Source organism: Sinocyclocheilus anshuiensis, unplaced genomic scaffold, assembly GCF_001515605.1.
Source record: "Sinocyclocheilus anshuiensis isolate Anshui unplaced genomic scaffold, SAMN03320099.WGS_v1.1 scaffold429, whole genome shotgun sequence".
NCBI lineage: Eukaryota > Metazoa > Chordata > Actinopteri > Cypriniformes > Cyprinidae > Sinocyclocheilus > Sinocyclocheilus anshuiensis.
The window spans coordinates 506,615-522,144 of record NW_015539859.1 but is presented as its reverse complement, the minus strand read 5'-3'; the positions used below and the strand labels follow the sequence as shown (position 1 = coordinate 522,144).

At 42.4% G+C, this 15,530-nt stretch overlaps 1 protein-coding gene across 2 annotated transcripts in view; it reads left to right on the top strand.

The window, feature by feature from the left end:
- The first annotated feature begins 4,713 nt into the window (after positions 1 to 4,713).
- The window catches only part of LOC107684884 (IQ motif and SEC7 domain-containing protein 3-like), a 27,335-nt gene continuing 16,518 nt past the window's right edge, over positions 4,714 to 15,530 (top strand). For both annotated transcript variants that reach the window (XM_016481262.1, XM_016481261.1), the window contains exons 1-3: positions 4,714 to 5,258; positions 11,074 to 11,103; positions 11,355 to 11,462. In XM_016481262.1, coding sequence (XP_016336748.1) covers positions 5,029 to 5,258; positions 11,074 to 11,103; positions 11,355 to 11,462 — 368 coding nt within the window. In that variant the 5' untranslated portion in view covers positions 4,714 to 5,028. The remainder of the gene's footprint in view (positions 5,259 to 11,073; positions 11,104 to 11,354; positions 11,463 to 15,530) is intronic.

Sequence of the window (15,530 nt, the reverse complement as noted above, 5' to 3'; positions counted from 1 at the left end):
TTTTTAAGTATCACCTGTTCGCAGTGGTTTTTACATATTTGCCATTTAAGTAAAAAAAACACTGGTATATGGAATTAATTTGACCTTCGATTAAGTTAGGTTAGAGATTTGCCTTTCAGAGGAAATCACTTTAAAAAAAATAATTTGTATGTAATGAAAAGTGAATTTCAAAAGCACTGGTTTCTGCTGGTTTTTAATGAGAAAAGTAAGGCTGAATTCAGAATAATATACTACTGCAATATCCTTAGATGACAAATATACACTGCATGCACAATTATTAGGCAAGTGAATATTCTGATCATATTTTTACAAGCATGTTTCATGTTCCAAACCACATCAGCTGTGCTCGACTCACTAATGGGACACAGAGCACCGGTTCCCGTCAGTGTGTGTGTCGTAAAGCTGTGGGCTGCTATCGTTAATGATGAGCTGGTTGGAACTTTTTGGGCTGCAGACTGAAAATGACCTCCCAAAACTACTGCCAATTTCCGGAAGATACTTTCTTCATGTATGTGCTCCACTGTTTGGCTCGCCTGAAAATGCTTCCGAAGTGACAGAATAATGGCCTGACCCCCTTGTTCACCTGAATGAAACCCAGTTGAGAACTTGTTGGCTGCTTCAGCTACAGCTGATCGAGAACTGATCAAGACACAAGACGGCTCAAAAGAAGAAGAAAATATATTTATATATTCAAAAAAATTCAAAATTAAGTTTGGGACTTATATCATTGTATCTCTTCAACAGTAAAATTAGTCATGAAAAATTGTAATAAGTATTGTGTAGTACAAGTGTTATGCAAGTATACTATTTCTTTAACTTTAGTGGGGTTTTTTTATAATTGTCCTATGGCTTTCAAAAACTTTCTTGCAAAAATGGTCTTGTTAGACCATCGCCACTTCTTCAAGTCCCCTTCAGAAACCTGTGTTTCAGTATCTGTGACTGTGGTGTTTTCCATTGTGTTGCTGTTATCATGTCTTGAATCTGTAGCCTCATTATCCTGCAATAGCTGGTTTTTAGACTCCTTGCAAATGTTATGCCAAATAACCTACAGCCAGTGTGAGTACTACCATGTGCTAATCCAATGTAGCCACTAATACTTGCCTAATACGCACTAATACAGTAAGATTCCTGTAATATCCATTTCTAAACTCATTAAGGCATTTCATGTTCTTTTTGTTTTTAATATTATTTAAACTCTATCATAATATGTGTGTGGAGGACCAATGAAGATATATTGTATTGAAAGCTGAGAGATTTCTGCCCCTCCACTGAAAGTTTTAACCATTTTGTGAAACTCATCTTTCATTTAACAAAAACATTAGATGATCAGTCGTGTGTTTCATTTGTGACAGTTGTAACGCTGTGTTGCTCATTATTAGTCACAAATATACACTAAAAAACTTGACTAATTGAAGCTGAAGATTATAGATGATAGATTTTACAGTTAAAAACAGATCAGATGTCTGAATACACTGGTTGAACTTAATCTGAGAAATGTGGTGCATCACATATTAATGAAAGAACTGACATGAACGTATTTCTGTAACCCTGCTGCATGATGGGATGGAGTGAATGCTTCCTCCAGTATGATCCCTTGTGTCTTGTTGCCCAGGGCGACACTGGTGCACACAAGACCCGCCACACCACACCACACACACCATATAACCTGCACTTGTGTTCAGATTTGTGTAAGTGTGGCAAAGCTATCTGCTTACAACACTGTTATTTCACCAAGAACATCACAGGTGTGTGTGTGTGTGTGTGTGTGTGTGTGTGTGTTTTCATGAATTTTAAATCGACAGTGTGGTATCCACAGATGGATCACGGGACAATTATGTAAGTGTTTTCATGTGTTATTGTTATGCATTGTTTTTAACATTGTTGTGCTGCTGTAACTTTGACTGTTTTCATAATACAGCATGGCTTCTTGTACTTTATTGCTTAAAGCACCTATAGTGTATTATCTTGCAGCAACTGCAAGTACATAAAGTAATTATTTCAGGTATTTCAAAGATCCTTACAGTCCTATCATACCACAGTAAAAACGGATAATAACACAGACACAGACATTGATCAAGCTGACCAAACAGATGAGAAATAATGGGATATTCATTTGTTTTCTTTAGAAATTACTTTTAATATCCATGGAATTCTCTCGCTATCTCTGCATTATCACCTTGGAATTTGCATGAATTGTCAAAAACAATGGCCCATTGTAAATTATTCCTTAAATATTTAAAAAGAAGAGAGAGAGAGAGAAACAACTTTGCATGCCCTTAAGCATAAAGTCAGTTATTTAACATCAGCTTCTTAAACTGAATTGATTGCATTGAATAGGAAAGTAAGAATTTGAAATGACAGTTAAAAGTCTGAACACCAACAGATCGATGCTTAAACTTAATGAACTTTGAGGGTTGTTTAGAAGTAGGAAAGTTTGTACAGTATAAGAACCAATATGTCAAAGGAACGTCCTATTAAACTGTGTGTGTGTACAGTTTATGAGGACACAAATTTGTATAATGACATAGATATTACAGTGTAAACATGGATTATGACTTATTTTTTATTTTTTTTATATTTTTTTTTAATCTAAAAATTGAGAAATACTTGCAAAAAGAGAAAGAATGACCAGCTGTAGACAACGTATATGACATACTTCAGTTCAACCCGGTCTCATGAAAATGCGTATAAATTAGGGTGACCATACGTGCCATTTTCCCAGGACGCGTCCTGGCCAGGATTTCTATATTGCCTAAAATATCTAGGTTTTGGCTTTGTTTGCGTGTGCAGACCGATCGGTGTATGACATCAAAATACCATACAGACGGTTCCTTATGCTTTCAAAATGCTCTCGAGGTATTTTGATGTTATACACCGATCGGTCTGCACACGCAAACAAAGCCAAAACCTAGATATTTTAGGCAATATAGAAATCCTGGCCAGGACGCCTCCTGGGAAAATGGCACGTATGGTCACCCTAGTATAAATAGTACGCCAAATAAAAACGAAAACTCGTCGTATTGATACGCAAAAATGGACTTTGGCGTGTATATGCTACGCGATGGGTAGGTTTAGGGTTGTGGGGTAGATGCGTATCATATCCACGCGAAAACTGCGTATCATATGCACGCCAAAGTCCATTTTTGCGTATCAATACCACGAGTTTTCGTTTTTATTTGGCGTACTATTTATACGCATTGTCATGAGACCGGGCTGTTCAGTTCAGAGGTCCTGCCATTCTCATCAATAAACCACACAACTGTCAGAAAATGTTTTGTGAGATTATGCTTGGGTTCATGTTGACATTGACAATCAGAAGTACATTTGTGTGTATTATCATTCTGATGCTGATCCTAATCTCATGTTGAAGATTTTCACCAGTTTCAGTTCTTCAGAACAGAAGTTCCTAAATGCAGGCTTGTAATTGGTGGAGACTTTAACACATCTCTTAATCCAAGACTGGATGCAAGCAAAACTATCACAGGACAAGTTTAATGGAGAGAAAGACTGAAGCAGCTCATGAGTCAGAAAGTCTCATGATCAGAAGCGTATATACACACTAATCTAGAGACTCCAAATCCAGATTAGACTATGATTTCATGCTGGAGAATGATGTGGATTAGGTGGAAAGTTGTGACACACAACAATATCGATCTGTCTGATCTTTTCCCTGTGAGACTTCCTCTGAACACGAACAACTGAACAACTAATGACACAAGCTTGGTTTCATCATGTCACAACTTCACATAATTGACTAAAGCAGACCAGAGGTATTAATATATAGGTTTACAAAGCTTTTAGTTTGCCTTTATGTCAGACCACCAAATTACTGTCAGTTGTCAAAGGTATTTTAGTAGATAATTCATGTATGCCCTATTTTAAAACGTATTCATTCCCATGATCATTGAAGAGTGTCTGCTAATGAATGAATCAAAATGTATTCAAATTATTCTGTACTCTTAAGGTTGGTTTACCGTCATTTTTCACTTTATAAACAATAAATAACAATTTGAAGCAATACATTTATATTCTACATTGTTAAAATAGTACTAGTCTAATATATCCAGCTGCTTTTCACAATGTTGCTGCTGTATGCATGATGTTCCTCTAGTGCAGCCACTTCATTGATTTAGCGCTTCACCTGGCTTTATTTCTTTATTTATATAAAGTGGCCTCAAACGTTTTTGGACACTTATGCCACAATTAAAACATGAATATGTCTTTGCATTCTATATCAAAATAAATGGCATTTATTTAAAATAAACAGTACAAAATGGGGAAATAAATATGATATTTAAACAAAAACGAGAAAAATACTATAACTGCCATATATTGTATTGGGATGTTGAAGGCACTGGACTGTATCTATAAACCAATGATTAAAATACAGGTCAAAAACAGCTACACTGCCAGACGCGACGCGAAACTGAACGCTACTATGGCAAGCAAAAAGAGTCAGAATTACGCTATAGACGGCGTATTTGACGGCGCTAATGCTGTTTTGAACGCCGTAAAAACGGCGTTTTGTATGTAAACGCGATTTATCTTTAGCATAATTCTGACTCTTTTGGCTTGCTATACGCTGCTGCAAGCACAGTCTGCAAGCGTGACGCGTCCGTCAGGACTGCGGGTGGAATCGTGACGCAGACAACCAGTCGACCAATCAGAGCCTTTGTTTATGCGTGCGGCGGGTTTATCCAAGTTGTTGCGTCGCGTCGCGTCGCATGCGGTGTATTCAGGGTGCTACTGCGCCACCATTTATAAGTGTATTGTGCTGTATGGCAAGTGGATCAAATATTCTCTGCTGCACCACCAACTTCTTCCAGACCTGCGATGGGAACGATATTTAAGCCATAGCCGTATTTAACCTTTAGTGGCACAAAGCCACCGCAGGAGACGCAGAGTCAGCGTTTCACAGAAGCATGGCTGAGCACGGGACGCGCGCCCCTCTCATATATCACAGCGCGTCTTTACCTGGAGAAAAGAGGCAATATTTGACTCCGGTTAGTAAAGCTGAATGAGAAGACGATGGACAGCCGGACCGAGAATCCGACGAAGGCAGCGGGCTATCTGAAGGAGCTGAACAAGATCATAGCGACCCAGCAGACGCTGCTGGAGCGGCAGAAGAGGCGCATCTTTGAGCTAGAGCAGCATGTGTCCGACCTGTGCGCAGAGAACAGCCGCCTGAGACACGAGTACCAGCGGCACCTGCTCTCCTGCAGACTGCGCTCCATCCAGGAGAACAGCCCGCTACAGCAGTAAGACTCCTCTTATATACTTTCTACAAAAAAGTGGTTCTTAGTCAGATATTAGAAGGTGAACGCGAATACACAGGTCGCTTATTTAAACAACACTTTTTATTTATTATATATTGTATTGTTTTTAGAGTTTGTCTCATTTTGGAGTGTGCCTGGTTTGATATTGAAAAATACATAATTCCAGTGTTCGGTGCGTCCAGAATGCTATTAAAGTAAATGATAAGATTGTGCTACAGCAACTGTGGCGACGGGACGTGACATCTCCGTTCCCTCCTTCAGGGAACGAGGTTTACACAAGTAACCGAGACGTTCCCTTTCAGTCGGTCACTCTCGACGTCACGTCACGTGATGACCGACGAATTGGGATCCCTACCAACACACCACAGGTGCTGCCCCCTCCAGTGCCCTGTGTAGGCCTCAGCGGTGGTACAGCAACTATGGCGACGGGACGTGACGTCTCCGTTCCCTCCCTCAGGTAACGAGGGTTACACATGTAACCGAGACGTTCCCTTTCAGTCGGTCACTCTCAACGTCACGTCGTGACCGACGAATTGGGAATCCCTATCAACGCACCACAGGTGCTGCCCCCTCCAGTGCCCTGTGTAGGCCTCCTGACCCTTCCTTTACGCAGACGATAGGACCGGGCTCTACACAGAGGAGGTCGACTACTGCTGTTCCTCAAGCAACCCAACAGTAGGACTTGGATAACACTGGGAAAGCATGCCCTATCATATCCGTTTTAATTTTAGTTTTAGTCTAGTCTTTGTGTGAAGCTGTATAATTTTTGAAAAAGAAGCAGAATAAGACAATAAGACAAATTCGAAAGAGATACTAATTAAACTCATTTTTCAGATACAGTAGGTTTACTTAACATTTATTTGTCGTCGTCTTCGTTGACGAAATTAACACTGCTGTACCGTGGACATACATATATGGGATCCCAACAGGGTCACTCATATGGGCACTAGCCTCACACCAGGTTTCAGGAATTCATTGGCTGAAAGGCCTGGTGAACTCTCTGGAGAATTAGGTGTTAAGGCAAGCCAACTCTGAACCGGGCCTCTCAGTGCCACTACCCGTTTGAGGTGAGAACACAGGAGGAAACCGATTCGACATGTAGGCAATAGAACCTAGCGGACGTGTTAGGAGTCGCCCAGCCCGCAGCTCTACAAATGTCTGCTAGCGAGGCACCACGAGCCAGCGCCCAGGACAATGCAACAGCCCTAGTGGAGTGAGTACGCAGCCTGAGCGGTCAGGGCACACCTTGTGCTTCATAGGCCAAGGTGATGGCATCCACTATCCAGTGAGCCATCCTCTGCTTGGAGACAGCCTTCCCCTTCTGCTGTCCTCCGTAACAGACAGAGCTGTTTTGAGGTCCTAAAGCTCTGAGTTCTATCCACGTACTGTCGCAGTGCGCATACAGGACAGAGCAAAGCTAGGGCCTCCTCCAGGGGCAGCGCTTGCAGGTTCACTACCTGGGGACAGAGCAAAGCTAGGGCCTCCTCCAGGGGCAGCGCTTGTAGGTTCACTACCTGGTCCCTGAAGGGAGTGGTAGGAACCTTGGGCACATAGCTGGGCCGGGGTCTCAGTGTTGCACTTTAGTCAGCCAGCCCAAACTGAAGGCATGATTCATCGACCGAAAATCCCTGCAGGTCCCCCACCCTCTTGATCGAGGCCAGTGCAGTCAGGAGTAGGGTTTTCATAGAAAGAAACTTCAACTTCAGCTGACTCCAAAGGCTCGAATGGGGCAGTTTGTAGGGCTCTTAGCACCAATGCCAAATCCCAAGAGGGTAGGGAGGGAGGCCTAGGAAGATTTAACATCCTGGCCCCTCTTAAGGAACCTGACGACCAGATCGTGCTTCCCCACCGACCTCTCCTCTATGGAGTTGTGGTGGGCGGAAATAGCAGCAACGTAAACCTTAAGGGTGGAGGGGGACAGCCTACACTTCAACCTCCTGCTGCAAGAAGGAAAACACGGCTCTGGCCGAACATTTCCGGGGGTCCTTGTGGCAAGAGGAACACCATTCAATGAACAGGTTCCACTTCAGAGCATAGGCCCGTCTCATGGACGAAGCTCGTGCTGAAGCCATAGTGAATGCTACCTCTTGGGTTAGTTCACCTAGAACCTCCGCGTCCCATCCAGGGACCACACATGGAGTTTCCCCAGGTCCGGACACGGGTGCCAGAGGGTGCCCCGTCGCTGAGAAAGCAGATTCTTCCTAAGAGGAATCGGCCAGGGAGGGGCTGTCGCGAGGAGCGTGAGTTCCGGTAACCAGGTCCTGTTGGGCCAATATGGAGCAACTAACACAACCTGCTCCTCGTCCTCCCTGATCTTGCACAGTGTCTGTGCCAGTAGGCTCACTGGGGGAACGCATATTTGCGCAGGCCCCGTGGCTAGCTGTGTGCCAGTGCATCCGTGCCGAGCGTTGCCTCGGTTAGTGAGTAGAACCACTGGCAATGGCTGGTTTCTGGAGATGCAAACAGGTCCACCTGAGCAACTCCGAACCGCCTCCAAATCAGCTGAACCGCCTGGGGATGGAGTCTCCACTCCCCTGGAAGTGCTTGTCGGCCGCCCGATTGAACACTCCTGGTATGTGGATGGCACGAAGGGACCTCAGATGCTTCTGACTCCAATGGAGGAGGTGGCGGGCGAGTTGCAACTTGCGACAGGAGCGTAACCCGCCTTGCCGGTTGATATACGCGATGTTCGCAGTGTTGTCCGTGCGGACCAGAACGTCCTTGCCCCGAAGGCGCCCTCTGAGGAGCAACTCGAGGCAATTGATATGCCAATCCAGTTGGGGACCTGTCCATACCCCTGACACTGCATGCCCATTGTACGTGGCTCCCCAGCCGGTGGCCGAGGCGTCTGTGAATACCACAGCATGCCTGGATACCTGTTCTGGGGGCACCCCTGCCCGAAGGAACGAGGGCTCCGTCCACAGGCTGAAGGTTCTGCGGCAGACCGGTGTAATCTGAACCACGCCCACCTCAGGACTCGGCCATGAAGCCAGTGCTGAAGCCGTCTCATATGGAGAAAACCGAGCGGAACTACCGCCGCAGCTGCAGCCATATGCCCCAGGAGCCTCTGAAAGAATTTCAGTGGGACCGCTGACCTGCCTGATAAAGTCTTGAGGCAGTTCAGCACCAACTGAGCATGTTCCTGGGTGAGACGTGCTGTCTGGCTGACCGAATCCAACTCCATGCCGAGAAAAGAGATCCTCTTTTCCCAGTTGACCCTGAAGACCCAACTGGCTGAGGTGACTGAGCACCAGGTCCTTGTGTGCGCACAACTGATCGCGAGACTATGCGAGTATGAGCCAGTCATCGAGATAGTTGAGGATGCGAACACCCTGTTCTCTCAAGAGAGAGAGGCGCTGAGAACCAGTGCGACCCCCACCGAGAAACCATTCATCCAGCCTGGAAGGATCGGGGACGCGGTGGAGGATTCCACACGAGGCCCGGGAAAGCATAGCCGCCATCCCTGGAGAGAGAGAGCTCGCCCTCCGATGCAGCGATCAACATCTGGTTGTCAGAGGGGGCACCGAGGGATACGAGTGGTGCACTCTGTCCTGCAGAGGGCCCAGCACGTTCTGTCGGCAACTCCACCATCTGCGGAGTGCTTGAGGGGTGAGGAACTCCCTTTGGGGAAGCCGTCACCGTGATCCTCAAATCACCTCTGACTCCACTGGACGCAGCGCCGCCCCGGGTGCCAGAACGAACGCTGGATCGCGGCAGAGGGACTCCACCACGTTTGACGTAGCTGAGTCTTTTATGTAACTCCGAGATGGTCATGTCCCCACAAGAAGAACATGCACCACCCACGAACGCTTTCTCAGCGTGACTAATGCCCAGGCACGTGAGACAGCGATCGTGACCGTCCTGAGGCGCCAGGAAACGTTCACACCCAGAAACACACGGGTAATAAGACATCTTTAAAAAGACGCGATCACCTGTGTTGCTCTTTTAGAGATTGCTCTTTTCTAGTGCTGAAGCACGCAGGGGAGCTGGCCACCGCACACTCCTGGTGTTGCTGTCTGCACGATCTTTGATGATCCCGTGAGACTGTGCTGTGCTGTGCTGCTGTTGTCGTAACGCCCGCACTCGCTTTTTTATTTTATTTTTTTCTTGCAATCACCGAAGTAGAGAGCAGTAGTGATGCACCACCACTCAGCTCCAAAGCGAAAGGATGAATGAATGCAGTGCACCTGCTGCCTCTTATATCTGCGCTGCGAGGTGTGGCACCAGATGCGAATTCCACATGCCAATGCCCATTGGCTAGTTTAGATACACTCGAAGCGGATTGGTCTCTCTGGCTAGATCCCAATTCGTCGGTCATCACCTGACGTGACATCGAGTGGGACCGACTGAAAGGCAACCAATAAGGACCCTATTTACAGTAGATGAAATATGTAGAAATTCATCAGTGTTTTCAATCAAACAGCTGCATCAGTATCAAAAATATACTTTTACATTACAAGTGCTCATGCAATTCATACACTCGAAGCGGATTGGTCTCTCTGGCTAGATCCCAATTCGTCGGTCATCACCTGACGTGACATCGAGTGGGACCGACTGAAAGGCAACCAATAAGGACCCTATTTACAGTAGATGAAATATGTAGAAATTCATCAGTTTTCAATCAAACAGCTGCATCAGTATCAAAAATATACTTTTACATTACAAGTGCTCATTCAATTCAATTGAATGCACTTCTTTTTCACAAAAGTATATGACCCATACACTATAAATGCACTCTTCTGAAGCCATGGCTTTATGTGAGGAACAAATTAACATTTAAGGGGTTATGTATAACACAGGAAGCCAACAGTAAATCAGAGCAGTGGCCGATGTGTTCATTGCGTCTTTTCTTGTGGAGTGACCTGACGTTTATTACAGTGGCGTCTGCAAACAGTGCAGTGGGCAGCTGAGAGGAGACTCACCTCTTAATGGCTTCTGTTGTAATGTTACAGTCCTGAGATCCCTCAGAACCGCAGGCATTTGCCATCCAGCTCCAACATGATGTTTGCATTCAGTCAGGACAGAGTGTGCAATCTGAGCAGTCAGCAACTTTTAAAGATTAAAGCCAATATATCTATACAAGCCAGTGGCACAGATTCATAGTTTTACTCTCAAAGTTGCATGCACTGGAGTTGATATTTGACATTAGAACACTAATATGTGAGGTGGGTCATGGCCACAGATGCTGACAGTACAGAGTGCTGCAGCCGTGACGTCAAAACCCGGAAGACTAATTCACCACTGGTTTCCCTTGGGATTTTCCTGTGGGTTTTTATAATAGGGTTTTGTAAGTAAAATAAGGTCTGTGGTAAACATAACTTGACAATAGTGTTGATGATACGTTGTACTGTTGTACAGCGTAAACTGCACACAAAACACAAAGCTTATGTAGTTACTTACATTCATTACAAACATTATTTAAAAATAAAATAATAAATAACTGCCTCAAAATTTGTGTTTTCATTATGGGTGTGTGTAAATTATGTTGTAGAGCAAAATGTCCAAGTATCGTCAAGTTATGTTTACCGCAGACCTTATTTTACTCATGAATTTTAAAACAAAACCCATTATAAAAACTCAAGGGGAATCAGTGGCACATTAGTCTTCTGGGTTTCGACGTCACAGCTGCAGTACTCTATATATGAATACAGTGCATAAAATTAATTCCTGAAATATATGCTGGAATTTATCATAATTCTAATTCTGCAGTGGCACTTGTTAAAAAGACTAAATGTGATTTCGATTTGCTCTACTCTGCTTACATATGTTTTTTTCTTTAATTATTTTTGTGTTTCAGGTCAGAATATGGCAGTACAAGAATCGTCAGGTATGTTGTATGTTTACTTCTATTGTATTGGTGATGGTGAATATTCTCTGAATTTTAAAGCGTTTTAAACGTGATGTCCATTATTCTCCACAATACCCTGTGAGTGCTTGCCATTATTATTCTGAGTGCTTGCTAACACCCTGCAAGGTGTTTTGAGTTTTCATTTGGGAGCTCTGCATCCACGTGTATTTAAGCTTGGACGTTCTGCTGCAGACTGTGGTGAAGTGTCTGAGTTGCGCTTCTGTCTGCAGAAGACATGCCTCTCTTCCTGTGGAAACGACAGACAGTCCCAGCAGCCTCAGATCAGCCGTGTGCAAGAGAACTGTGCCAAACCGACAGTGGAAGTCGGCATCCTTCGGGTACAGTAAATGCCCCCCTTTATTTAGATCATATTCTAGAGTTTTTGTATACTGTACTAGAATTTTTATTGTTAGTCATAGCAATGGAATGCACTGTTTGGCTACTTTGTAATTATTTTCTTAAGTCCAGTTTGATGAAGACTCCTCATTAGTGGCTTTCCAATGACACTGACAATTCATCATTTATTTGTACACCTGATAGTATATTATAGGTCGTACGACATACTAACATCTTCAGGTCATTAGGCACATTATTAAATGAAACACACCCAAAGAATGATATTTATATTTATAATAGCATGCAGGTATGCAGTATTAATGAGTGGAACAAAATTAAAGTTTGAATGATTGATGTGAAATTAGTGATCAGCTAGATTCACTTCATGCTGCAGTCACTCTGAAGAAAAACACGCGCACCAGGATATCTGATGAGAAATGTGCTCAGTGAGGATGCTTGTGATGTCATGAATGTGTCAGTGGTTTGATGTCATCTTAAAATCCATCCACTCTTCATATGGCTTTGACTGTGAGTTTGTTGCTGTGAAAGAAACCAGTGGGGCCACTGTTAGTTTATTGAAGCATTGTAGCTTTCATAGGACATTTAATGCAAGAAAACAAAATAATATTTGTATTTATTGGGTTTGGCAGTTTGTCTGAACGACACTCATAGCAGAATAAATGTGCGCATATAAAAGACAGTTTGACAACGGCAGACTGGGCTGATAATTGAAGGTGCTGTAAACTTTTATTTGTTGAAAAAAAAAACCACATAATGTTGCTACTACGTGACAGATATCACTGGTGCTGTGAGAATGTGAAAGAAACCAGTGGGGCCACTGTTAGTTTATTGAAGCATTGTAGCTTTCATAGGACATTTAATGCAAGAAAACAAAATAATATTTGTATTTATTGGGTTTGGCAGTTTGTCTGAACGACACTCATAGCAGAATAAATGTGCGCATATAAAAGACAGTTTGACAACGGCAGACTGGGCTGATAATTGAAGGTGCTGTAAACTTTTATTTTTTGAAAAAAAAAAAACACATAATGTTGCTACTACGTGACAGATATCACTGGTGCTGTGAGAAATCACATCAGCCCTGGGGCTCAAACCTTTGCTTTTTCTTAAACTTTCACAGAAACACTTTTTGCTTGTGTGCATTTGGGTTTCCCGACATGCAGAGTTACATTTATAATATTAAATTGAATAAAAAAATGATGCATTATATATAGTTGAAATAACTTTGCAGAATATACAGGACATTTAGCTTATTCAAAGATTAGATTTGGATACTAACATTGAAAACTGTCAAATCCATAAACTATTTCTTCATAATTGCCTGCTGGAATCGATATACAGTATACCTTTCACCCCATCTTTTGGTATGTGGTTGGAGCGAGTGATTTTGGCAGGTGTAATGTATCATACAGTGAGTGAACAGGCTGGTGGTCTCTGGGTGTGCTGAAATCTGCACATCTGCAAAATCATGCAGCCTTTTATTGCAGAAATTGAAGTGGTGACTTTATTTTGATATGTGGGCTGCATTTACAGTACCAAACATTTCAACATGGTTTGAAATCTTCTGTCTGAATGTGTTAAGAAGTGCTCATGCAGCCCTTTTATTCTTCCAGATGTGAGACTCGAAGGTGACCTGAAGTTTTTCATGGATTTTCTGTCACTGATTTGAGTTCACTGGGATGCTCTCTAGTTTCAGTTCTAGTAATTCAGTCATCTTGTGTCTTGTGAGACCACATCAGATTGCTAAATAACACACACCTAGAGCTATTCATTTCTTAAAGAAGGGTTTCAGGTTTAATAAAAAGGTAGAGCACTATCAAGCATTTGCAGCGTAATCAACAAGAGGGTCAGAATGTGTTTTACAGTTATATGACTGTTTTTCATGCAAAAAACTCTCATGACCACTTGAATAAGGTCTAAAAAAGAAACCACAGCCAATTTTAATTTATAGACTTGTTTCTCAGACAAACTGTGATGCATCAGACCAGTATTAATGTATTATATCTTATATTCATTCGGTGAGGAAATCAAGTATTTCAACTAAATCATGTGACACGGTCACCATAGAAATATGCTGAAGTCTCTCAACCAGTGGACTTAAACATCTGCATTTACACATACGATGCAGTGAATGTGCTGAGAATATAGTCCAGTGTGTTATTAAAGGACACATGTATGAAAATTAATTTGGCACCTGTTGCAACACTCTACTGTCCGTCTCCCCAATCACATAACTGATTTAACAGTAATGAATGTGATGGTTTATCATTGCATTGATGCATTTGATGTTGTTATTGAATAACATTAGGCTATTTGATATCGCGTTTTAGACAGACTGAAATCTCTGCAGGAATAAATAGGCTATAGTCAATGAACGTAGAGGCAAATGTGCCGCTGCTCTGATTTGATTGTTCTTTTAGCAATAGCAGGAGGATCCTTCAACAATAATACTACACAAACATCTGTTCTAGGCCCCCGGTACACATGTTATTCAACAGTAAGCTCAGTAAAGTTCATGTGGGCTAATGGCCAGCGCACGTCTCAGTTCAAACACTGGCCTGCATAAGCATCGCTAATTCTCAGTACTCTGAAGAACTGAACTGGACAGTCTCTCTTGTAACACTGTGCCTTGATCACTTTCAGTTTCGAGAAGGAAGGACAGCTATTGCATGGCAAAGTCTGGTGACAAGTCGTCAGTGTACTGAACCTCTAAAGCAGTGGTCGCCAACCCGTTGATCGCGATCGACTGGTAGATCTTTATCACTGTCCCAGTAGATCCCGAAAAAAACAGTAAAATAAGTACAAAAATGCATTACATTTCTGGGGTTATATTAATGTATCACTGAAGGGAACTGTCTTGAGAAAAGTTTCGATGACAATGGCATTTTCTCCTCCGTATAAAGCGCAACTCTAAAGCGCAACAAGGAAACGCTATAGTGCGGTCGGTTCATAAGCAGTGTTGCCAAGTCCGCGGTTTTCCCGCAGAATTGGGCTACTTTAACACTGTTGCCGGGTTGTTGTTCATGTCCGCGGGTATAGGCGACCCCAATAATGTGATATTTAGTCCCTTGAATGTGAATTTTACTGGAAGATCCCCGCCGAAAAACGATCAAATAAAAAACAACTGCCCGTGCAGATCGTGATTAAAATGCAGTGGTTGCCTCTAATTTCAAATGGCTAGATATTTTTGTTTAAAGCCAGTTTGTTTGTTATAAAGCAAATAGCCAATAAATACATTTGCTTAAATATCAGTATCAGAATCAGCCAATTTGCTAGTTAAAAAAAAAAGAAAGAAAGAAAAGAAAAAGAAATTCTGAATCGGTTATGATCGGCGCATCACTAATTAAAATACTAAGTAAAAGGCCTCAAATTTGAAGTACAATCTGGGATGTCTTTTTCTATCAATTCTTCAATAGGTAGATCTTGTCTTTCAGAAAGGCCGAGGTCAGGGATCTTGGGCCTAAAAAGGTTGGTGACCACTGCTCTAAAGCAATGAAGCGCAGCAGCGGACCAGAGCAAATTCATAGTTTGCATAATCAAGGTGTAGCTTTAGTGAATGTGGTCTTTTAATGTGTGAATGCATTAAGCCACATTAAGTGTAATGATAACCTAAAAATGTGCTTCGGTAACAGCTAAATGAATTCATTTTATAAAAAAGTAAAAATATTAAAAATGTTATTTAACATTATAAATATATTAGGTTAAACCAACAAAACTAAATTTAAGAGTAAGAACAGGTATAAATAGCTTAAATTGCATGTTGCCACTTTTTTTTTTACAGTAGGAGGTAAACACGTCAAACTTTGCGCGTTGCATTCATATTCTGGGCTCTTCTGCAGAGTTTGAACTTTTAATATCACTATATTAAAGGGGTCATATGATGTTGCTAAAAAGAACATTATTTTGTGTATTTGGTGTAATGAAATGTGTTTATGCGGTTTAAGGTTAAAAAAACACATTATTTTCCACATACTGTACATTATTGTTTCTCTTCTATGCCCCGCCTTTCTGAAACGCGTCAATTTTTACAAAGCTCATCGGTCTGAAAA